The 26,132-nt window shown below is 42.6% G+C and overlaps 2 protein-coding genes across 2 annotated transcripts in view; one reads left to right on the forward strand and one right to left on the reverse strand.

Moving 5' to 3' along the window:
- ehmt1b (euchromatic histone-lysine N-methyltransferase 1b) overlaps window positions 1–18,987 on the reverse strand; it is a gene marked incomplete at its 5' end in the record, with an annotated part of 29,012 nt that extends 10,025 nt beyond the window's left edge. The window contains 11 exons of the mRNA XM_083910100.1: window positions 80–312; window positions 402–703; window positions 1,450–1,605; window positions 2,936–3,038; window positions 3,341–3,403; window positions 3,684–3,854; window positions 4,294–4,442; window positions 5,667–5,889; window positions 7,032–7,609; window positions 7,705–7,795; window positions 18,967–18,987. Coding sequence (XP_083766226.1) covers window positions 80–312; window positions 402–703; window positions 1,450–1,605; window positions 2,936–3,038; window positions 3,341–3,403; window positions 3,684–3,854; window positions 4,294–4,442; window positions 5,667–5,889; window positions 7,032–7,609; window positions 7,705–7,795; window positions 18,967–18,987 — 2,090 coding nt within the window. The remainder of the gene's footprint in view (window positions 1–79; window positions 313–401; window positions 704–1,449; window positions 1,606–2,935; window positions 3,039–3,340; window positions 3,404–3,683; window positions 3,855–4,293; window positions 4,443–5,666; window positions 5,890–7,031; window positions 7,610–7,704; window positions 7,796–18,966) is intronic.
- A 1,402-nt stretch (window positions 18,988–20,389) lies between these two features.
- Window positions 20,390–22,365, forward strand: ssna1 (Sjogren syndrome nuclear autoantigen 1). Its single transcript, XM_083897689.1, has 3 exons — window positions 20,390–20,621; window positions 21,918–22,117; window positions 22,265–22,365. Exons 1-3 carry the CDS (start codon window positions 20,570–20,572, stop codon window positions 22,355–22,357), a joined length of 345 nt encoding a protein of 114 aa, XP_083753815.1. The 5' UTR covers window positions 20,390–20,569; the 3' UTR covers window positions 22,358–22,365.
- The last annotated feature ends 3,767 nt before the right edge of the window (window positions 22,366–26,132 follow it).

A 26,132-nucleotide genomic window follows, 5' to 3' on the forward strand; every position in this document is an offset into this window, starting at 1 on the left:
TCAAGCATAAAACCCTCATATTTACCTAAATGCTAATGCTAAATGTTCGTTTTCATTGGCAGAAATTTGTTTGGTTTACCTGCCGGTGGTCGTGTCCGCTCGTCCCTCAGGAGCGCCCGGCGTGGCCGGTCCGTGGACGGGCGCGGCGGGCACCGTGGACGTGGTGTCCGCCTTGGCGACGGTGACCTCCTTGGCCTTGCCGGCCTCTTCCCCGCAGTGAGGACAGAAGCTGCGGCCTTTCAGCACCGAGGCGCAGGCGCGGTGGAAGCGGTGGGAGATGCTGACGTCCGGTTGGCACTCCATGAAGGTTCCCTGCACCGGCACAACACAAACGTCTCAAAAACAGAACTCTCTGCAGGAGTTTTTTTTAAATCTGTGAATCATCCGGAATCGTCACTCACAGCCCTGCAGAAGAAGCCACAGCCGGGGCAGCACTGGTGCTTCACCATGCCGTTGCGGTGGTCCTCGCACAGCACCAGCAGCTGCACCGAGTTGGACGGACGCATCATCTCGTGCTTCATCGTGGCGCCCTGGCAGCGGCTCAGCTGCCCGTCCACGCTCTCCGTGGCCATGCACTTCCTGTCCGCCAGGATCACGATCTCCCAGATCTTGGGCGTCTCCATGCGGCAGCTGCACAGAGGAAGCTCCTGAGCCTCCTCCTCCACCGCCGACGCCACCGCCGCCGCCGCCGCAGCCGACGACTCTGCAGGTCAAACACAGAAAGTGTCACTTTTTTCTGCACCAAACTCCATAGAGAAAATCATCGATTTTACATCGCAGAGACACAGGAGGCGTTGATCCACCACTGCCTCCATCGCGAGCTCCGTCGCTAAGTTCAGAAGTCTTATTTTGTGAATTCGGCATTTGAAATATGTCATTTAGACTTAACTCAGTGACACAAAGTGACCACACGGGGCAGCAGGAGCTCCTGTGTCCCAGTGAGATAAAAACAGTGATTTTCTGAATGGGGTTTGGTTTGACAGAGTGAGCAGTTAAAATCTTCAGTTTCCTGAGATAAAGACGTGAACATGTTCTCAGGACATCATAGATGTAAGCTGATGTGTTGATTTGTGTGTGTGGTGGGTGTGGATAAGGTAAGTGTCACTTTTCCTGCACCAAACCCCATAGAGAAAATCAGCGATTTTACCATCACAGAGACACAGGAGTTGTTGATCCACCGCTGCCGTCATCGGTCAGTTAAAACACTTTTATTTATTCTTCATTCTAACCGTAGTGTTTGAAATCCTTAATCTGGATTAACCTCACACAGTGACACAAATCCCCCCGTCTCCGCGAGCTAAAAAATGCTGATTTTCTCAATGGACTTTGGTGCCCGAGGGTAAAAAAAACGTCATTTTCCAGTCGTTAAAGGCAAGAGAAAACAGAAAGCTTCCCTTACAAATGTTAAATATGGCTTTGTAAGTTGGATTGAACGGAGTTTAACCTCACCTTTGCTCTGCGAGGAAACGGCGGCCGACTCTCGGGGTTTGTCGATGTCGACGGACTCTGGAGGGAGGATGTGCGTGAACTCGCCGCCGCCGTCAGCTGCCACAGCCTGAGCCGAAGCCTGAGCCGAAGCCTGAGGCTGGACCGACAGCTCCATGTCTGAGGAGAAGAAGACGATGGTTTTATTCTACACTACAGTCTAAATACAACGACTTACGGGGTCTAAATACAGGGTTTTTTGGTCTAAAAGTGTGTGCAGAGCAGCGTTTCCTAAACCTTTAAATTCTAATGTCAAACACTAGGCTTCTGTTGTTTGTTATAGAGGAACAAAGGAAGCAGAAAATATTGTATTTATTCAAATAACTCAAGCATCAGGTTTGAATCTCTAGTTTAGTTCACTTTCACCGAAACTAGAGGGGTGATAGTCGACGACTACTAATGCTCCGCGCTGAGTCCATGCGCCCACATTTTCATGCCAATTTTAAAGCAAAATTTGCATAGGCAATGAAGGCCACTTTGGACATGTGGTGTGCAGCGGTGACCTTGGAAAGTAGGTCAAGGTCACCGATCTTTGAACTTGTTCAAGATACTTGTAAGAGTCATCCACAGTGCCAGTTTGGCAGCAATACAATAAATATTTGTCAAGTTATCGCGTTGACAAGGTTGAAAAGTGCCGGTTTTTGGCTTTTTTTCAAGTTTCAAGTGCAGCTGTGACCTTGGAAAGTAGGTCAAGGTCACCCATCTTCGAACTTGTCCAAGATATTTGTAAGAGACATGGACAGTTTGACATCAATATGTCGAATATTTGTCAAGTTATCGCGTTGACAAGCTCATAAAGTGCCGTTTTTGCACATTTCTCAGATTTCCCCGCAAAAAAAAACCGCGTAAAAATTCAGGAAAAATTCAAAAAATGGTTTTTGGAACTAAACGAAAAAAAAACGCCTGGAGATATTCACCCACTAAACAATCCTGCAAAATGTGAAGGACGTATGCGCACAGGAAGGTATTCATTTTAGTCCGGACGGACGGAACGGTGCGAACGCTATATGCTCCGCGTCGCTCGTCGAGCGCAGAGCATAAAAAATACTGTTATGCAGCCTAGAAGTGCATGAGACCATGAAGAATTACCACAAATGTCCAGCAGAGGGTGCTGTGAGCACAGCTTGGCATCAAAAGCCATTTTTGGCTCATTAGAAAAGTCAACACGGTGACGTATTTTGTCATTTCAAAGCGTCTGAAAAGGGAATTTTTTTTGTTGTACAACATATTATATTTATATATGGTGATGTGAGACAAGGTCTGGTGTTAGATTTTTTGGACATCGTCACATCGTGAGGACTTTTCCTGGTTTTACCGGCTGTTGCATTGATAATTATCACATTTATTATATTAAAAGTGTGTAAAATCCACTAAATATGATATATATCGAGAAGGAAATACATAGAATTGACAAAACGGGCACATTTCGTACAGGTTGCCTGCGACTGACCTTTGACCTTTATCCTTCTCTTGCGTTTTCTGGGCGGCCGCAGCCAAGGACCGTCTCCCTTCATTTTCTTTTTCAACTTCTTCTTCAGACTCGACTCTGTGCTCTGAGGCAGATTAAATAAACACACACACACACACACACACACACACACACACACACACACACACACACACACACACACACACACACACACACACACACACACACACACACACACACACACACACACACACACACACACACACACACACACACACACACACACACACACACACACACACACACACACACACACACACACACACACACACACACACACACACACACACACACACACACAGGTTTCACTCCACAGCGACAGATTACGTAGCGCACTTTAGCGCGACGTTAGTGGGCGGGGCTTACCATGTCGGACTCCGTGCCCTCCTCCTCCTCCTCTTCCTCCTCTTCTTCTTCTTCTTCTCCTCCTCCGCCTCCTTCTTCTTCTCCTCCTCCCGACTCTTCCGTCTCCTGCTCGTCTCCCACCTCCACCACCAGGAGGAGACACAACACGGACTCAAGTCAAATCATTGCTAGCGAGACGATGCTAACGCTGTTTAAAGGGATAGTTCCATCGGTTTTTTGGGGGGGGGCAAAATCCATCCCTTTAATATGCTAATTAACCTCCCGACTCATCACCTCCATCTACACATTAAACAAAACCGTCATACGTCAACTGGACAGAGGTGGCAGCGTTGAGTCGTCAAACCTGAGAGGCGGCAGCTGACGTAGACACCGTTTCCTGAACGGCAGCAGCAGCGACGGTGGCGGTGGCGTCCAGCTGAGCTTCCTCCTCGTCAGACTCCGCCTCCTCTGACTCCTCCTCCTCGGACGGGTGTTCCACCTTCTCCCCGTTTACGTTGGCGACCTCCTCCTTAGCCTGCGAGACGAGACGAGAACGGAGACGATCGTCGTGAACTACGGCGAGATAAACTCAGTACGGACTCAATTTCAGTTTGTTTGTGAGCAGAGTAATTCCATTACAACAGCAGGGGGCGCTCCAGTGTGACGTTATACGAGTAAATCTATGCATTATTACTGAAAATGTGTTTTAAAATGGCAAAAATCTTCTACCTCAACTACATTAGACACAAAAAGGAACTTATTCATGAGTAATTCTGTATTAATGGAACAAAAACTGTGTGAAAAACCTGGAAAAATATTAATTATCCCAGTAAAATTGACCTCTGTGTGCATCTTCTTGTATTTTATGACTTTTTTAGGACCTTTTTCTGTCAATAAACCTGGTTCTAATGAGGCAGAACCTCATTTAAGACTCAGATTAGCATGTCAAAATGCAGTGTGTGTGTGTGTGTGACCTGTGGACTCTTGGCAGTCTGCTGCATGGTCTTGAACATCTCCAGCATCGTCCTCTGCTTCAGAACTTTGGTTTTCTTCTTGGGGACCAGGCTGTACGTCCCCATCCTCCTCTTCTTCTTACGCGACGACAGACCTCCTGTGAACGGACCTGGAGCCAAAGAGACGGAAAATAACACATTTTTACACCCTGACGGAGCGTTAGCCAAACAAAAATCAACGCTATTTTTAAAGAAAGAATTGACCTAATTACGTACACAACGCCAACGCAAAGAAACGAGATGAAGTGTTAGCTTCAGTTGCTCGAGTTGAAATATTTATTGAACGAGGAAGTTGCACCACATCCTAAGTTCGGAAAATGTCCACTGATGCCTTCCATTTACATCGGAAGTCGGAGGTCGGAACTAGGAGCGACGTTGCCTCCAAATTGATTGCGTTTCCAAAAAAATCACGGATTTTCATCTTAGACTAGTCATTGTTAGCTATGTCAGTGCGCTGCACGTGACTTTGGAGCAAAATGTCAACCAATACAAAAAGTGAAGCATGCTAACCAGCTAGCCTCAGTGCTACCTGTGTAAATGTGTAATACGGTAGCATTGTAGCATCATCTCAAACTGTATTTTTATATGAGCAAGTAATGAGAAGCAAGATTCAACTCAAGAGTTAGCATGCTAACCAGCTAGCCCCAATGCTATTTGTCAAACTATGTAATACGGAGGCGGCGTAGCATCCACTCATATAGCACGTTTGTAATGAACCAATAATGTGTCAATGAGGAAAGTGTTAACTGAAGAGTTAGCATGCTAACCAGCTTGTCCTAGCACGACATGTCGAATCATTTCATAATGATGCGGGTCCATTCACGTAAAAAAAGTCAGAACTGGGTGCCGACGACGTTCCAGTTGAAAAGTCGTATAAACAACAACGCAAATTAACCTCAGGCTAGCCATGGTTAGCAACACCGGTTCATAACAACCCTGTACGTGTTTAGCGCACACAACTTCTTCAGCATTTGTTAGATTGTTCAGACTTTCAGAGGAGAAACTTCAGACTAGGAACTCGGAAATTCACGAATTCCAAACACACTTTAGCTGTGTTTAGTAGCAGTTAGCGCTCGCATTAGCCCCAGGTCGTTTAAAAACAAATATGCAGCGACCACAGCGGCTCAGGTTCAGAGTGAACGCTAAGTGTCTGACGCTCGGTTACAATCAACTCATTGTTTTCAGTTACTGGAATAGACCAAAGGAATCTGTCCGACCTAGAGTGAGCTTGGCCTGGAGTGGAGCTGGATCCGGATCAGGAGCTGAAGGTGGATCTGGATCTGGAGGAGATGACGCCAGAGCTGGAGCTGTAGATGGAGGAGGAGGAGATGAAGCCAGAGGTGGAGGAGGCGGCGAAGGAGGAGGAGGAGGAGGAGGAGGAGGAGCTGGTGAAGCGGATGACGTGGTTTGTGCTGAAGCTGTCGTGTCTGGAGGATTCTGAGGTAGATGGTTCTGAGAGGACGACTGTGGCGAGGATTTCTGCACCACAGGAGCAACCGGAGTCTCCGTTTTCTCAGCTTTGGCACTTTGTGCTTCTCTTAGTTCCCTGTTAAGAAGCTGTGGACGACAAGAAGCAGAAGAAGATTTTAGACCGATATATCGGTAGCTAAGACACAAGTACATACATGTGTAAATGTAAAATGTACTTTAGAAAAAGTAAAATGTACTTAAGTTAACGTAAAATGTACTAAACGTAAAATGTACTTAAGTGGGTGTAAAATTAACTTTAGTAAATGTAAAATGTACCAAGTGAATGTAAAAAGTACACAACGTAAAATGTACTTAAGTGAACGTAAAATGTACTGAACGTAAAATGTACTAAATGTAAAATGTACCAAGTGAACGGAAAATGTACTAAACATAAAACGTAACATAAAATGTACTTAAGTGAACGTAAAACTTACTTAAGCGAACGTAAAACTTACTTAAGTGAACGTAAAACTTACTTAAGTGAACGTAAAATATACTTTATTGAACATAAAATGTACCTATGTAAAATGTACTTTAGTAAAAGTTAAATGTAGTTTAGTGAACGTAAAATGTACTTAAGTGAACGTAAAATGTAGAATGTACTTTAGTGAACGTAAAATGTATAAAACGTAAAATGCACGTAAAATGCACTTAAGTGAACGTAAAATGTACTCAAGTGAATGTAACATTTAGAATGTACTTTAGTGGTACGTAAAATGTACTAAACGTAAAATGTACTAAATGTAAAATGTACTTTAGTGAACGTAAAATGTACTAAACGTAAAATGTACTTAAGTCGTAAAATGTACTAAGTGAACGTAAAATGTACGAAACGTAAAATGTACCTAAGTGAACGTAAAATGTACTAAGTGAACGTAAAATGTACGAAACGTAAAATGTACCTAAGTGAACGTAAAATGTACTCAAGTGAACGTAAAATGTAGAATGTACTTTAGTGGTACGGAAAATGTACCAAATGTAAAATGTACTAAATGTAAAATGTACTTTAGTGATAAAATGTACTAAACGTAAAATGTACTTTAGTGAACTAAAATGTACTAAATGTAGAATGTACTTCAGTGAACATAAAATGTACTAAACCTAAAATGTACTCAAGTGAACGTAAAATTAGCCAAATCTCAAATTTTCATATTTTTTAAATCACCCGTTCACAATGAAAACACCTTTTCAGGCTGAATATTTATTACAGACGACTGTGTCATGTTTACCTTCTGTGCCGGGCTAACAGCAGGCCTGGACATGGTCTTCCGCGCTCGGTGAACGGTGACGGGAGCAGGAAGAGATGGAGCTGTGCCGTTTTTAGTGTCCGTGATACCCTGTCCCGACGTGGACCCCGAACTGGGGTCAGTCCTTAATGCACCTGAAGTCTGCGTCGTCCCTGACGCCGAGGACGCCGAGGACGCAGAGGACGCCTTGACCGCGTGTCCCCCCGCTGCTGGACCCGAAGGTAAGCAGTTAGTCCTGTGAGGGGAAACTCCTACACCTGGCATGGCTACATTGCTGCTGCCGTCCTGCTGCTGCTGCTGCTGCTGCTGTTTGGTGAGAATGAATCCGTTGCTTCCCGTCACAGAAGCGTGCGGCGGCTCCGTGTCTGGAACGCCGTTCTCGTTGAGCAGCAGTAAAGTCTTGTTGCTGCCCGCGGTGGAGCCGTGGTGCGACGGGCTCTGGCGCCTCATGTCGTCGCACTCGATGCCGTTGAGCATGGTCTCTGCTGCAGGGGAGGAGGAGGAGGAAGAGGAGGAGGAGGAGGAGGAGGCTAATCTGGACGCTAACTCCGTTTCTCCATCTGTGGGACGACAGCAAAAGACGCGAACGCTCGTGACGAGACGGAAGACGTGAACAGATAAAACTTCTCCCAGGCTGTTTTTGTTCGACTTGTACCTGACTGTTCTTCTCTGATGTTCGCTGCATCCAGCGCCTCCTTCTTCACAGATGCACCTTTATCCACGCTGACCGTGAGGAGTGCAGCCGGCTGGAGGAGAAGGAAATATGATAGATATCATTAGAATTTAGATTTACACTCATTACAAGCTCATTAAAGGCAGACCAACTGATGTGAGCAGAATAAAGCCCAAAGATGACGAAAATTTGCAAAATTGACCCCAACAATGACAAATATCAGCAAAATTGACCCCTTAGATGATTAAAAGTAGTAAATTTGACCCCATAGATGACTAAATGTAGTAAAATTGGCACCAAAGATGACGAATATTAGCACAATTGACCCCAAACATGAATAAAAGTAGTAAAATTGACCCCAAAGATGACGAAAAGTAGTAAAATTGACCCCAAAATGACGACTAAAAGCAAAATTGACCCCCAAAGATGACGAAAATTAGACAAAAAGATCCCAAAGACGTCTAAAAGTATCAAAATTGACCCCAAAGATGAAGAATATTTGTCAAATTGATCCCAACGATGACGAAAATTAGCAAAACTGACCCCAAAGATGACTAGAAGTAGTAAAATTGACCCTAGAGATGACAAAAACTAGTCAAATTGACCCCAAAGATGACAAGAAGTAGTCAAATTTACCTCAAAGATCATTCAAAGTAGTCAAATTGACCCCAAAGATGACTAGAAGTAGTAAAATTGACCCCAAAGATGACGAAAAGTAGTAAAATTGACCCCAAAATGACGACTAAAAGCAAAATTGACCCCCAAAGATGACGAAAATTAGACAAAAAGATCCCAAAGACGTCTAAAAGTATCAAAATTGACCCCAAAGATGAAGAATATTTGTCAAATTGATCCCAACGATGACGAAAATTAGCAAAACTGACCCCAACGATGACGAAAATTAGCAAAACTGACCCCAAAGATCATTCAAAGTAGTAAAATTGACCCTAAAGATGACAAAAACTAGTCAAATTGACCCCAAAGATGACTAGAAGTAGTCAAATTTACCTCAAAGATCATTCAAAGTAGTCAAATTGACCCCAAAGATGACGAAAAGTAGTAAAATTGACCCCAAAATGACGACTAAAAGCAAAATTGACCCCCAAAGATGACGAAAATTAGACAAAAAGATCCCAAAGACGTCTAAAAGTATCAAAATTGACCCCAAAGATGAAGAATATTTGTCAAATTGATCCCAACGATGACGAAAATTAGCAAAACTGACCCCAACGATGACGAAAATTAGCAAAACTGACCCCAAAGATCATTCAAAGTAGTAAAATTGACCCTAAAGATGACAAAAACTAGTCAAATTGACCCCAAAGATGACTAGAAGTAGTCAAATTTACCTCAAAGATCATTCAAAGTAGTCAAATTGACCCCAAAGATGACTAGAAGTAGTAAAATTGACCCTAAAGATGACAAAAACTAGTCAAATTGACCACAAAGATGACTAGAAGTAGTCAAATTTACCTCAAAGATCATTCAAAGTAGTAAAATTGACCCCAAAATGACAACTATTAGCAAAAATGACCCCAAAGATGACGAAAATTAGCAAGACTGACCACAAAGATGACTAAAAGTAGTCCAACTGACTCCAAACATAACAAACATTTGTCAAATTGATCCGAAAGATGACGAAAATTAGCAAAATTGGCCCCAGTGATGACTAAATGTAGTCAAATAGATCTAAAAAATGACTGATATTAGCAAAGTACAAAATAAGAGTTTTAAACACTTGGATTGTGAGTCCTTTCTCTTCAAACACAGTCAATGGAGCAACAATTCCATCAGAATGACTCAATCCACAGGAGAGAGCAGCTGAAGAGGAAACAACAGGACATTTGTCTTGGTCAAACTCCCAGCTCAGTCACACCAGGATTAAAAACAGGGTCCAAGACTGAGATCTTTGGTTCTGAAGACCAGAGGTCAAAGGTATCAGGTCTCCAACCATCACCACCACACAATCCAACCAAACCTGGTCTCCACGAGTCTCTCGGAGCCAAAAACATCAGGTGATCATGTGACTGACGCTGGTGTGTATGTGTGAGACCTGAGGGACTCAACCTTTGGAGATCAACTCCACCACCATCATCTCCTCTGAGAGGCTGGAGACACAGGAACCTGTCAGAGGTCCTAACGTTTGTGTTTGGTTTGAGATGAAGGAGAAATAAAAAATCCACACAGGAGAAATCCCTCCCCCTAGTGGCCGAGAGCGGTATAGACAGACATGAGACATAAAAGGAGGGAGGAGGGGGGAAGGGAGAGACAGGGAGAGAGGCCTGTCTGCAGATCTCCGCCATTTCGCAAAAACCAGATTGTTTACTGACACAGCGAGGAGGCCATTGCAGCACTTTTCCACTAGATGGAGGACGTGGAGACAGAGGCTCTGCAGTGAGAATACAATCATAAAACATGTCTAAAGATGTGGACGTGACGCCAAAGATGTTATTTACTGAAACCATGCGCGGTTAAATGGTTCAGTCCAGGGTTCAAACGCATGGTCGTCAACCAGCTGTCCCCCTAAAGATGGACGATTGTCTTCTTCCTGTTGTTGTTGTTGGTCTAATCTCGACCAGATAAGGCCAAGAATTCACCGACAGACGAGGCCTAAACCGGACGACCGTGACCTGCTGCTGGAAACCAGTCGCAGCTAAGACGACGTTACGTAATCAGCTGTTGCACAAAGAATGTCCACACACACACACACACACACACACACACACAGTAAATCACCTGAGAGGACAAAGAAATCATCTTTCTCTTCAGATGTTTGTTTGATCGTGGACGCCCACAAACGTCAAGGAAATTACAGCGAAGACGCACAAACAATGAACTGCAGATTGTTACGTGTTCACGTCGTTCTTCACAAAGACAAAGAAGGTGAAGGGTATACTATGCTCGTCCATAAACCAGGTTTTCTAACTTATTCACAAGCAAAACAGAGTTCCATTCCCGTGTAGAACTGAGGAAAGTGAATTCTGACCTAGACCGTGGTCATTCTCCTGCTCTCGGATTGTACTTAAGTGAACGTAAAATATACTTTTGCGAATGTAAAATCTACTTTAGTGAACGTAAAATTTAGTGAACGTAAAATGTACTGAACGTAAAATGTACTTCAGTGAACGTGAAATATACTTTTGTGAAAGTAAAATGTACTTAAGTGAACGTAAAATGTACTTTAGTGAACGTAAAATGTACTGAACGTAAAATATACTTTTGTGAAAGTAAAATGTACTCAAGTGAACGTAAAATGTACTTTAGTGAACGTAAAATGTACTGAACGTAAAATGTACTTTAGTGAACGTAAAATGTACTTAACGTAAAATGTACTTTAGTGAACGTAAAATGTACTTTAGTGAACGTAAAATGTACTGAACGTAAAATGTACTTCAATGACCGTAAAATGTACTGAAGTGAACGTAAAATGTACTGAACTTAAAATGTACTTTATTGAAATTAAAATGTACTTTGGTGAACGTAAAATGTACTTAAGTGAACGTAAAACGTACTAAATGAAGAATGTACTTTAGTGAACGTAAAATGTACTTAAGTGAACGTAAAATGTACTGAAGTGAACGTAAAATGTACTTATGTGCACTAAAAATGTACTTTAGTGAACGTAAAATGTACTAAATGAAGAACGTACTTTAGTGAACGTAAAATGTACTAAATGAAGAACGTACTTTAGTGAACGTAAAATGTACTCAAGTGAATGTAAAATATACTTTAGTAAACAAAATGTACTCAATGTAAAATATACTTTAGGGAACGCAAAATATACTTGTGAATGTAAAATATACTTTTAATAAACATAAAATGTACTAAATGTAAAGTGTACTAAGTAAACGTAAAATGAACTAAATGATGACAGTGTTAAACTCCTGGCTACATTTCTTTTCGTCAGTCAAAAGTCAGATTTTCACATTTTTAATCACCCGTTCACTGTGAAAACAGACAAAGACAAAGAAGGTGAAGGGTATCGTCCAAAAAACAGGTTTCCTAACTTATTCCGAAGCAAAACACAGTTCCATTCCCGTGTAGAACTGAGGAAACTGAATTCTGACCTAGACCGTGGTCATTTTTCCGGCTCTAGGATTCTTTCAAGGCCTGAAGAAGAGATCAAATTACGGTCGACGTCACGAGGAAAGAATAGAAAAAAAAAATCACCAAACTATGAATCATGTCCTTCTGCGTCTTCTTCAGGAAGTAAATCTGCATTTTTTTTTTTAATTTCCAACATTAGACTGCAGCTCGGGATCTTTTTCACGCTCAGGTAAATCTGTTTACTTCCGTGATAAAACGATTTGAAGTTGCTCGGTCAATCAGTGTCTGACAATGACAACACGGAAAAGATATCTACAGTTTTTCTGGTTCTTCTTCTTCTTCACAGAAAACGCAACTAAACCAACTTTAGGAACTTGAAGCTTGCATTAAAATGTCTTAACGTTACAGTTTGCCGTATCTCAAATATTGTCCGGGAACTGGTTTTCTGTCATGGAGCAGCAAAGGAACTCAAACTGATTCATTGAGCCACGAACAAAAATCGGACGACTCGCTATCTCTGGACCACCTTTAACCAAACTCGCGTTTTTCCACGATAGCAACGTCTGCGTGAAAACTGCGGCACAAAACTTGTAAGGCATTTAGTTTTGGATGCAACCGAATCATTAGAATGAGTCGATTTAAAAAGATTTGTTCACGGAATCGTTCGATACTTCCTGTACGCGATACCTTTGCGAAATGTTGGAGATTAACGCATGTTTTTAAAGGATTTTAAACTTTATTCATCTAACTGATTCATCAAATCACGAACAATAATTGGACGACTCGTTATCTCTGGACCACCTGTAACCAAAATCAAGCTGAAGCTAACCGTCATTTTCCTCAGAAGGGACGTCAAATAAACGCTCGACCTTATGGCGCTTTTCCACGATAGCGACGTCTGCGTGAAAACTGCACCGCGATGTGGTTTTCTACGCTACACAAACGCACAAACGAGTGACTTGTAAAGCGGTCGTTTTGGACGCAACTGAATCATTAGAATGAGTCGATTTAAAAAGATTCGTTCACGGAATCGTTCGGTACTTCCTGTACGCGATAGCGTTGGAGATTAAGGCATGTTTTCAAAGTCTTTTTAACTTTAATCTGCAGTTGGACATCGTCGGCTTTGATTCTTGAGTCGGACGTCGCGCTCGTGACGACACTCTCTGACCAATCAGTGACCGGCAGATAAAAACCAGACACTACGGAACTGTAGAGTGGAATTTAGCCTCATAACTCAATGTTCTCAAAGCAAAAACCATAAACGTGAAGCTTCACTGAGGCCAAAACTCAGCTGGACGACCTCCGTCTGACACCAGAACACCTCCGTCCGTCCTTCCTTCCTTCCTCTCACTCACTTCCTGCCACTTCTCTACTTTTAAAACATGCCATCATCGTCATTCATCTGCACAAGCTTAGATCCTCCAAACTGATGATGCAGGAATGGGAGCGACAAAGATCTACTTTTGCAGATGTTCAGGAGGTCCTGCAGACCTCTCTGACAATGACATCACGCTCACAGCAGCTCCTCCTCCTCTTCCTCCTCCTCCTCCTCCAGTAGAAGAACCATCGTGACTTGAAAACATCTCGGTGACAGAGCAGCGCAAACGCCTCGTTCGTTTCCGCACGTGTGTGTGTGTGCGCGTCTCCAGGAAGCTTCGTACCTGCTTTCATGGCCTCCATTGAGAAGAAGGCGTCAAGAGTGTGTGTGTGTGTGTGTGTGTGTGTGAGAGAGAGAGGGAGGGTAGAGCGCGAGAATGTGTCGAACAGAGTGTTCTTCTCTTTCCCTTTTTCTTCCCCCGCATGCACATTCACCATGTTTTGGTGGTCACGTGACCTGGTGGCTCCCTCTGTCGGCCCTTCTTCCTCTTCAGATGGTCTCCACGGAGCATGCTCAGAGAGTTCCCTCCATTAAAATGGAAGACCTTGATGCCACAGAAGAGTGAACACACACATGTCGCTAAAACACAACCTGGACATCTGTCTCACAATAGACGGCTCAGGCATCTACGAAGGAAACTGATTTAGTAAAAGCACGAGGGGCTTTTGGGAAAAACGTGTCCAACTCACAACTACAGGGGGCGCTAATCTGGCTGCGACTGCATCTGTCCATTATCTTCTCAATGACACGAGGATCACAAAATGTCAGAAAGTGTGGATCAGTGTCCAGTTTTGTCCACAAACAGATATTTGGTCAGTTTCAATCATTTCTTTAGACATAAGGAGCAAATAATGTAGAAAATATTCACATTTAAGGAGCTGAAAACCTCGTGAAAACACCATCCAATCATATTCAACGGCCCAAACTAATTCATTGGATTGTGACGCATCAATCAAACGGAAGACAAAGAGTGAACATCGGTGCTGCGTTTCAACGGTGGCGACGACCGTCTTTGCGATCTTTTGAGAGTATTTGTTGTGTTTTTCCGTGTCCAAAACCGTTAGCGTCACCATCAACAGCACCCGGAAGTTACCGTTGCTAACCCATCCAATCATATTCAACGTCATTCAACATCTAACTCCTCCCCCAAATCGCACATGCTCAGAACACAACGAGTAAACATCAGACAACCATCTTTGCGATCTTTTGAGAGTATTTGCCAAAAACGTTAGCGTCACCGAACAGCACCCTAAAGTTACAGATGCTAACCCATCCAATCATGTTCAACGGCCAAAACTAATTAATTGGATCGTGACACATCAATCAAACCGTTATCTGCTAACTCCTCCCCCCAATTGTGCATGCTCAGAAGTCGAGTGAATATCAGACAACTGTCTTTGCGATCTTTTGAGAGCATTTGTTGTTTTTCCGCGTCCAAAAACGTTAGCGTCAGTTACCGAAAGTTACCAATGCTGCGCTGGTGCTTGTGCTCTGGAGGCGTAGCTTCTGAAGAAAGGGGGTGTGGACTTTTGAATTTAAAAATCACCAACCTACAGCCGTAGCAATTTCTTTTGATGTTGCCACAAGGGGGAGCCTGCGTATTTTCTTTCAAGTCATTCTACAACCACTGATATTCCTGTTTTACACTTTAAAATGTAAAAAATGCAAAGTCTACCTGTGAATATTAGAAATGAGCAGCAAATAGGGCTAAAAAAATATCAAGCTACGTGTCGTGCTATCAACGCGAAGGCATTTAAGGATATCCCAGACAACGTTGTCTGTTACGGAAGGATGAACACATCTGCCGATTCACTTGGGTAGCTAAAATCGCAAATTGTTACCCATTTTCTCATGGAGAACCCGAAAAAAATTGTACACGCTACTTTTCATATATTCCTAGGACATCATGACACCGTTGTCTTATTTATCTGACGGATTCAAAGTGGATCCGAGGCCAAGCTGCGCTCGTTACGCCCTCTGCTGGCCCATGTGGTAGCTACGTCACATGGGAGGTTGTATATTTTGGACTCAAACTCGGGGTTTTAAGGTCCTGCTTTGGACTTCCCATCCAATCTCAGACAGAGTCTGGAATGTGGACGTACAGATGCCGGCGACGACTCCTGTTTCACGACCAAACAATGAAGAACAACCTCGAGCAGGAGGAGGAGGACGGACACATGAGCTCAGCTTTATCGACTTTCAGGCACCGGTGCACAAAAACACAAGAGTGACAATGTTCTTCTCCAGCAACTGTGTCACTTTTTAAGAGAACGGGGAAAAAAAGGCCAATAGTTTGGTCGGTAAAGAAACATTTATAGATCAGTTCCACAGGGAGAGTTCATTTTTTATGCGCTGTGATAAAACATGGTTCATAAGGACAACAGCCAGAGGCAAAGCACTATTTTAAAAAGGTGTAATATGCAACATTTAGCCTGACACGACATCCAGAAACGAGCTTTATCGATGTAAACATACAGCAGGATACTGTAGAGACGTTTGAGCACAGCTCCGATTTTCACGACGTTCGGGGCAGGGACTTCCCATGATGCTAACAGCAAGGAGACAATATTGATATATCGCAAAAACGGACGCACACAAAGCAGCGCCACATACAGGCCCGGCATATTTATTATGAGTAATTTTGAGTGACCAGGTTTTTGGTCGCTGTGCGTATGCTAACACGGAAAACAGTGACATCTAATGGTGAATGGCGAGACAGTCTTTGCGATCTTTTGAGAGTATTTGTTGTTTTTTTCCGTGTCCAAAAACGTTAGCGTCGGTTACCGAAAGTCACCAACGTCGGGGCTTGTGAATCCGTGCATTGCACCCGAACGCAGAAACAGTGACATCTAATGGCGAATGGTGAGACTGCACGTCTACTGCCGTTTGGAACGTATAAAGATAATACCGACATCACATCTCCACGATGACACAAGCACGTCTGAAAGCCAAACCAGCTCCCAGAGATTATCAGAAGAAGGAGTTGCTCTTATCGTACTTATCTGTAGCTCTTATTTCAAAACAACAGGAGTCCAAAGAGCTGCAGCGACCAAACATCTACCACACAACGTTCACGTACACCGTGAGCGAAACAGGAAATCAGAAACACCTGCACGGGCGTAATCCGGAGCAGGAGTCTCGCAGTCCAAAGTAACCCCGACCTCAAAGTGAAACGCAATAGAATAATCAATCTGCTGAATGACGTCATGCTCACGGTGGACTGTTACACACACACACACACACACACACTGTGGCAATAAAGCTGCAGTATGTAATAGTTACATCACAATATCTCAGCATATCCAGTAAACTGAGAGACAGAGAGAATCACCGCTGGGCTGTTTACAAAACTCAAATCTAAATCTGTAACCGTCACAAGAGACTTTGACCAATCACACGGGAGTTTAGAGAGGGGCTGCTTTAAGGTCCCCCGCTGGTACAACCGTCGCCTCGAGCACGGCAGCGTAGCACCTTAAGGGTGGAGCTGGTCGCACTGCAGTCCACCGATTGGTCGACATGGGATCATCACTTCCAGGAAACAACGAGGAGGATGTTAAATGTTGAATGTCGGCATCGGCTGATATTGGCCAGAGAAGTCCAGAGAATATTCTCATATAAAACTTGACGTCAAAAACAAGTTGCTAGCTGCTAGTACAACGTCACGCTAGCTATATACAGGTTTTAACCATTCAAAACCATGACAAAACGAGCTGTAGGAGGCCAAGAAACCAGACTCACGTTCACGTTTCAAGAAGCTAAAATCCCCCCAAAAGGACAGCATCTATAAATAGACGTGAAAATTAACTCCCATTGTGAAGCCCCAGGATTCGCGACTCACACCGCGACAGCTCCGCCTGACAAAGGCCTAGTACTGGCAGGTCGCCTCCTTTTGCTAGCTTGGCTCGCTTTCTGCGACTAGAAACGCAAGAAACCAGCTGTCAATCACACTTGGTGACCGTGTCGGGCAAATGCGTCGCGTTTTATCGTAAAATAGGACGCGTCGTTTACAAAATAAGAGACTGCGTTTGTTAGCTATTTCAAAAATATGTTTAGGGATGTTATAAATCTTCTAAATAAAGTAGTGCCGTTGTTAGCGCTGCTCTTTTCCTTTAATAAACAGACCGCTCCAGTTCCACCGTAGGCGTGCTAACGGCGCTAAAAGGAGCTAATGCGGCTAACGGAGCTAACTGGTAAACGGGGCCTGGACTCCGGTGTCGCGGCACGTAAACATGACATCACGCGTGTCTTTTTCCGGTCGGTCGTCATCGAAACGTGTTGTGCGTTAACCTATTAGACAAAGTTTTTTATATAATAAACTTTTACTAGTCCTTTTGGAAGCAGCGGAGTCGCCCCCTGGTGGCTACTCAGTATGCCCTTACTTCGCGATTGGCCTCAACTGTTTGTAAACATCACATTTACTAATGAAAAAAAACCCATTCACACACTGTAAGGAGCAAGTAGGGTTTAAGTGTCTTGCCCAAGGACACGTCGGTATACATGTAGACTAGCGCAGCCGGGAAACGAACCCACAACCTTCAAATTGAAGTCACGACGACTCGCTCCACTACTGAGCTACCGTGGCCCTTTAGGAATATAATCAAAATAATAAAAAAATAACTAGCAAAACTTGTTGCTAGTTAAGCAAGTAACGTATTAATGGTTTATTATGCACATGGGATGAAGAGAAGTGAATTTGAGTAAAACTGAACCTACTGCTGCTGCTGAGGTGACACTGTATCATCCACCACGTTGTCAGAGCGCCCTCTGCAGGTGCATGAGTGAATCGCAGGTATGAAAAATAAAGGGGGAAAAATGAAGACGAAAAGAAAGAGACTTTAACAGTGCTACATTTACAGCAAAACACAACAACAACGTCATTTACTGTCGTCTAATGTGTAAGATATGTCAATATTTACTGGTGCAATTCTGGGATGGTGGTAACAACCAGCAGAGGACAGATTTACGGAGACTCAGAGTGATGACAATAACTGCAAACAGCTCACAAACACAAACCTCCACCGAGGATGTTAGCATCCACATGTGTTTGCAGGTGATTAATAACCATGCAAACGTGTCTAAAAAACCCGGGTTTATTCTGTGTTTTCACGACGAGAGCAGCTCTGATAATGCATCATTTATGATTAAAGAGCTAACCGAGCAGCGAACAGCGATCACACCGGCGACAAACAGCGTCAGACACCGAGCAGAGTTCCTCCACATCACACACGGGTCACATTTCATCGTCAAAAGCGAACGGAAACGCCAGGAAACCTGGGTTTTTGTGCGGATTTCTGCACAGCCTGCTAGTTAGCACGGCTGCTAGCTGCTAGCTAAAGAGCGGTGTACACATCAGCGACGAGTGAGCGGGTGACAAACAAAACACAGCCGGGACAAAAGGGGATAATAGCGGGCTAAAAAGAGGGGGACACAACAGAGGGGTTTATTTTGACCCGCTGGAGCAGCACAGCGGCGGGGACACTGACATGAGCCGGGAACATGGATGAGAAAACCCCGCTAAGGAGCTCACAGCGCGCCCGCACGCATCATTCATGTTCCGGGGCGCAGCTAGCAAACCTCCGGTCCGACACAAAAGCAGGACGCTGCTGCCGCCGCTGCTGCTGCGGCTCCGGCCGCGGGAAATTCTCCACCTTACCGGCACCGCGACTCCGACAATCCGCCCGCTCACAAGAGCCGCGGCCGGCGGCGAGAGGGAAACACGATCCGTGGTTCCGCGGTGGACACAGCGTGGAAGAGAAGCGGCGCTAGTATCCACAGAGGAGGAGAAGAAGAAGAAGAAGAGAGAAGGCTCACACACTCACCTCGGTCCCGACCGAAGCCATGGTGCCTGGACCTAAACCCCGCCCACTACTGATGACGTCAGATTTATTGATTTGCAAATGGTGTCACGTCACCTCCAAATATTGATGTTTTTATTAATAAAAATAATAATAAAAAAAAAAAATGATCCATTAAAATTATAGTTAGTTACTGTGATTAGTTATTATATGAAAAGACTGATAATTTTATTCGTTAAATCCATCGCAGCTCCTACAGTAAGGCCGAAATACACTGTGTACAAACAGATGTTACACTAATACCGTTAAGCGCAAAAAACGTCCCATTGAAACTGCAAGGTGAATAGAATGGTTTTTTTTTTACTATTGACGCAAGTGGCAGCCATCTTGGAATCCTATGATGGGGTTCGCAAGTTGGAAATTCCGACTTCCCACTACAACTGGAACACGCCATTTGTGAGCAACGGTTGTAGCTCTACTACACCGTACAGTTGTTCTACTATCCATGTATACAAGCAATAGTGAGGAATTTTTTTTATATATATATGTCCACCTCCACTCCACTAGGGGGTGACGTTTTAGCTTGTTAGTATTAGGCAGTTTCCGGACTAGCATGTGGCTAGTTGTAAGCATGTTGAGGGCCATTCTAAGTCCGACCAACCTTTCCAATACAGTTATTTTACACTTACCAACCTGTTGACAACACATTTGTTTTGATGCATTCACCACCTAGCCAAAAACTAGCTAATTTCAAAAACGTGACACTCGACGACGTGCAGCTTTAATAAAGAGGAAATGAACACCCAACGACCTGTTAGAATGATTCTGCTGCTTTTTATTTACATGTTTACAGATTGCGCTAAGCTAAAATATTAATATAATATTTAGGGTTTTTACATTACATCAAATTTTAAAGTTGACTTTTTCCCCCCCAACATCTGACTTGAGTGACTTCGTCCAGTATCAGATTGATCTGATATTTTATATGTACAATAATGATAATTTATACTGTAATATAACATTTGAAAACTGTTGGATGTGTCAGTGATGACACTGCATTATTAGTGAAGAGTTAGTTAATGTTGAAACATGAGCAGTAATTGTTGTTATACATGTAACTTAACTCTTCTTACATCACGACAATTTAAATATATAAACGACTTCTACGAATATTTCGAGAAATTATAACGATATTGTGCTTTTATACAGGAAAATAAAGAGCAACTCACGGACAACTCTGATTCCTTGCCCGGACCAAGATGGCGGCGATGTTGACGTATGGTTGGGACCATGGTTGAATGGGTTAGCTAAACAGAGGCAGCCTGGAGGCGGGGCCTGGGTGTTTGCGGTATATCCGGTTGTCTTTCGCGAGGAAACGAACGCAGTTCGAGCGCTTTATTTAAAACAGTTTACGACAGAAACTCACTCACAGAGAGAGAAAGAGATACGTACGCGTCCGGGCTTCTGTAGCTTAGCTTAGCTTAGCTTAGCCTAGCCTAGCCTAGCCTAGCACAGCGTCACCCACTCCCACATGACAAACTCGCCGGGAGTTTCGGAAAATACGGCGCTCGTTACGTCAGTGAGTCACCGGTGAATCAACCGTCAGAGGAACCGCGATCGATCCGACATGACTCAACAAGCTGCCGCGATGCAAACCTACAACAACGAGCTAGCTAAATGTAAGACACACACACTCACACACTTAATGTGTTTATGTCATGTGAAGCTAACTTTAGGCTCATGCTAACAGAACACCACAGGTTATTCACTTTTATATCACGGGGATTATAGGAAAACTGAACTGTGGAGGATTAATCTGTGCGGGTAAATATTGCAAGTATCGCGATAATTGTTAAAAAACTGTGACGAGAAGTTGTAACGCTAGTAAGAGATGGTACTAACTGTGTATTTGTGACCAAAACATGTTCTAATGCTAAATAACATATGTTGGAACAAAGGTTTATATGTTATAATGTTAGAAAAACAGGTGACACAAAGTAATATTTATTGGAAAAATATAAATACAAATGCTACAGAAAATAACACAAATATTGCAGTTTTACAAAATTGTGTTACAATAAAAAATGTTGTATAGGAACAAAAAAACATGTGTAACATGTATAAAAATTCTTCCATGACCACATTTAAAAAAAACCTAAATATTTTTAATAATATTTCAAAAACAGGTAACTGATGTTGTAAAAAAAAATTACAATTATCACTAAATCATGTCACACAATGTTGTAATAATGCTATAAAAACAACATTATTTTAAAATATTGTATCAAAAAATCATAGCAAAAATATTTTATACAAAATTTGTTACGGGCAATAAAAAAAAATACTTACCAAAAAAATGACTTGTTTCCAAGAGACGTTACATAATGTAACGTTACAAAAACACGTTACTAAGTTTATGTTGTTATTGTATTAGAACATATGTGTCCAACTCAAGGCGCGGGGGCCAGATGTGGCCCGCCACAACATTTTATGTGGCCCGCGAGGGATTAAATGGTCTTAAACATCTGTGTTAAAATACGTCTATGCTGCTTTAAGGCGTGTGTTGACCATAAACTACTAAAATTTCCCACAATGCATGGCGATTGCGTTACCCGCAAACTGACGGCACCGCCACTAGATATCCGAGTGTATCATTGTAGGCGAGTGAAATTGAATAATAAATACAAAAAGTTATGTAGTAATATGTTACCTTTATTTTACATTTTTTATATATATATATATATATATATATATATATATATATATATATATATATATATATATATATGGTTATATTTATTCTGTATGACAGTTACATCTGGATCTTTGAGGGTAACCGTTATGCTGATGTGGCCCTCAGTGAAAATGAGTTTGACGACACCCCTGTATTAGACTCATTTATATAATATTTTATGTTTTGATATAATGTTTAAACGTGATCTTTATATGTTTTTTTTTTTTTTAATCTCTCTCAGGTATCGAGGACCTGCGGGAAAAGAGGGAGGAGCTAAACGGTCAGATCCGGCAGGAGGAGGAGGAGAAGGAGCGACTGCAGCACGACATCCGTCTGCTCACCGACAAACTGAGCCGCGTCAACGAGAGTCTGACGCAGAGGCTCGCCGCCCGGGCCACGTTTGACCAGACGCTGGCCGAGACCGAGGCTGCGTACGCCAAGGTGTGTGTGTGTGTGTGTGTGTGTGCGAAAAGAAAAACACACTCCTTAGCCGCTTGCTCTTATTAAAGAACAACACGGCCGTCAGCAGAGTCTAAAGAAAACAGTTTTTTAATTTCTTCTTTGTGTGTTTGTGTTGTTTTTGTGCAGATCCTGGAGAGTTCCCAGTCTCTTCTCAGCGTCCTGAAGCAGCAGGCGGGAACCCTGAGCAAAGCCACGCAGCCTCGCAGGAAGGAGCATTAAAATAAGGGGGTCACTCGACCTTTGACCTCGGCACTTTTTTTTTTTAAAACACAGTTTATTCTCTTAGTTATTTATATTTGATATGCGTCTGTTGTGAATTCTTAACTTCAATAAATGTCTTTCTTCTCCTTCAAACTTTGACTTTTTCATGTGTGACGAAAATGCTGTGACTTACTTTGAAGTGCCACAAGGGGGCGCTGCAGCCCCGCAGTCCATTTTTCACACGTTTGTCACGTTATTCTGCTGTTAAACAACAGAAAAGTTGTATTTGTAAAGCACCACACCAAACTCCATAGAGAAAACCAGCGTTTTTAGCTCACAGTGACACAGGGGCTGCTGGTCTAACTGCTGCCTCGTGTGGCCACTTTGTGTCACTGAGGTCGATCTGAGCGAAATATTTTTAAAGCCGAATTTTACAAAATAAGACATTATAACTTAGTGATGGAGGCAGCAGTGGATCGACAACTCCTGTGAACTCCTGTGTGCCGTGACGTTAAAATCGCTGATTTTCTCTATGGGGTTTGGTGCGGGGAGAATGAGTGGCTGTCAAACGGCGAGATACAGACGTAAAAAACACACTTTCCAGCAGGAGTGAACGGTTCTGCGCGTTACAAACACACTTTAAATAACTCAAACTGTGCCTTTAAAGTGTTGAAATGTGAAGAAATAAGTTTTTTAAGTGTGTTTTCGAGGCAGATTTTCCTTCTGTTGACGTTATTTTGATTTTGCCGTGTTCTTGGGGGATGAAAGTGGGCAGAAAAAGACAGCGTTTTTTTTCAAGTCATCTATTTTATTGAGAGCTTTCATTTGTACAAGTCATGACATCACTTTTGTCTTTTTAATTTTCTCTGAATCATCGACAGTAACTTTACAGTAAACACATCGGCTGCTGCTGTTGCTGCTGCTGTGAAGAAGAAGATTTACATTTAAAAAACAAAGACAACATAAATGTGACGGAGCTGCTACTGACCATGGATAACACTGCAGTGTGTGTGTGTGTGTGTGAATTTACCCACAATGCAAAGAGAAAATTATGTCATTCTTTCGTTAAATCCGTTTCCAGCCACTTAAACACAAATGTCTCCCCAGACACGACTGTCGACTGTTTTTTTTTTTTTTTTAATTTACGAGAAATCTTGGCGACTGCAGCTTTGAATCCGAAAAAAATAAGTGGCTAACGTTTTTTTTTTTCGTAACTGATATATAAATGATTGCGATTGTTTTTTTTTTTTCTTCCACCACCAACGACGACGAATCACGTCGAGTTAAAAACACATTCATTCGTTCTTCTAAAACACAGCAGCACCGTTAACAAATAGTTTCGCAGAAAACAACAAAAACAAACAAACAAACAAACAAAAAAAAACACCCATGCATTTATTTCCGTCAACAACGCGGACGACGAACGTTGGCGTTCACAGTGACGAGGCCGTCGCGACATTCGTGAGAAGTTTTTGATGCAAGGCTGTGGCGTTAACGTCAAAATAAGGTTTAAAAACAAAAACAAAAACAACGGTCATGGCATTTATCGGCAGTGCATTCATCGCGAACAATCGAAGAAGAGTACGAAGATGTGATCAATTCGTTCATCTGGTTTTTAAGAAACAAACAAACACAGTCGGAGATCGTGAACAGGCGTAAACACGTTTTTTTTTCCTTGTTCTTTAAGTTTACGATCCTTCAAAAGTCGAAGCTACGGAGACACGGACGCGACATTTAGGACTGGTGTGAGTTAGCATCCGTCCTGGAGCCGGCGCTAATAAGTACGACTTTACGTAAAAAACGGCATCCACAAACCACGCGGGATTTTGTTTTTTTGCAGACTTAACGATGTTTTTAACGAATCCGACTGTACAAACGTCTGCAAGAGAGAGAGAGCAAAAACTCAGAATGGCTCCTTTAACGTAGCTGTTACGCAAAAATGACAAAAGTGAAACACTTTAGCTAAAAAAAACAAAACAATCAGTGTTAAATCAAGAATTTTCTGCGTCAAAGGTAACCTGCAAATTTTGTATCACGCAAGTGTTAGTTGAAAGTTGAAATGTAGCCGAACTCTGGAGAAATATTAGCTTAATTTGATACCATGAAAGCCAGTAAACAGACACTGTGTTGCTAGCGAGTAAGTTCCGAAAAACATGATTGATGGATTGATTGATTGATTGATTGATTCAGGCTGTTGATCGCTGTTTACTTTAAAATCGTGGTTAAGTGAAACGACTTTAGCTTAAAAAAAAGTCTGCGTTAAATCGCATATATTTCACGCAACGAGATAGTGTCACGCAAGTGAAATTCACGTCCTACGATTTGATTTCGTACGTTAAAATTCCCGTTTCCGAACTCTGGAGAAATATTGTCGCATAATTTGTTAGCACAAAAGCCGGTGAACAGATGTTGCGTTGTTACCGAAAAAGTTCCCGAAAAAAACGAGCGCGTCAATTGATTTCTGCCGCAGATCGCAGTTTACTCTAAACACGGCAACATTTAGAGACGAGCAGATATCGTTTCCGATAGAGTTAAGGCTAGGTCGTAAATGCACACATTTGTCGTTTACAGCTCAGTCGACGTAAAAACGACTTTTTCGGACCGATATCGGAATCGGTTTCGGACACGGGGGGGAAAAAAAAGTGGCACGGAGCTACCGACTTTAGCGCGATCGGATTACGCAGGACGGACGTTAAAATACCAAAGTCATAAAAACATCCAAAGATTAAACGGACAAAGACAAACGCAGACCGTGTATAAAAAAAACGTACTCGGTCATAGCCACCGGGGGGCGACTCTAGCGAGTTAAAGACAGCCGGTGTCGTCCAATACGAGCCCGGCGACGTCTGGATTTCGCGATTTTCATGAAAACAAAATAACAGGATGATTTTAAAACTATGGAAAATAAAGTGTACGACAACGACAACAATACTGACTGTGGGTTTGATTCTGGGAGGAAATAAAGCGACGCCGTCGTAGCAACACTGGGATCAGTTGGCGTGGAAACTTCTTGTACTGAACATATATATTATGTATATATATATATATGTATGTATATATATATTAAAAAAAACAATAATAATAAAAAAAAGAGAAGTACACAATCTTTACATTCGCTGTCGCAAAAACATGCTGCGTCATGAACGATCGCAATCGGCGTCGCTGCTTCTCCTTCGTGGAATGTTAAAGTACGTGAGGTCCGACTGAAAACAACCAAAAAAAAAAAAACAAAGAAGAAGAAGAAAAAAAAATTGCGTTGTTTTTTTTTTGTGTGTGTTTTTTTCGTACGTGAAGATGTCGCAGACATGCAAACTTCAAAACCGAAGCGGGAATAAATACACGGGGAAAAAGCTCGGGGGAAATACGGGGGAAACGTTCTACGGGACGATGTTTTGTGAGAACAAACGTACGAAGAAACGTACGATACAAACAGACGAACGTTATTGGCCAAGGTCACTTTTCAAGCTTTTTTTTCTATTTGTATTTTTTATTTTTTTGCTACCGTTCGACAGAAAACGTTTGCTGTCAAAAAGTCGTTTCCTCCCGAACGTTCGTACCAGCAGCTTCGCGAAGAAGAATAACGTACGATAACGAACGCTAACGAAGATTTACAGTAGAAGAATGGAGATGTTTGTTGAAATAAAAAAAAACGTGTGGCACCGTTCACCCTCTTTTTTTTTTCTTTGTTTCATTTTGTTCTTTTACGAAGTTTTTTTTTTTTTACCGCTAACCCCCGCTAAAAATCTTCGTACTAACACTGAAATAACCGTCGCCGTGACAACGCTAACTGTTC

Source organism: Microchirus variegatus (genome assembly GCF_963457635.1).
Source record: "Microchirus variegatus genome assembly, chromosome: 1".
Taxonomy (NCBI): domain Eukaryota; kingdom Metazoa; phylum Chordata; class Actinopteri; order Pleuronectiformes; family Soleidae; genus Microchirus; species Microchirus variegatus.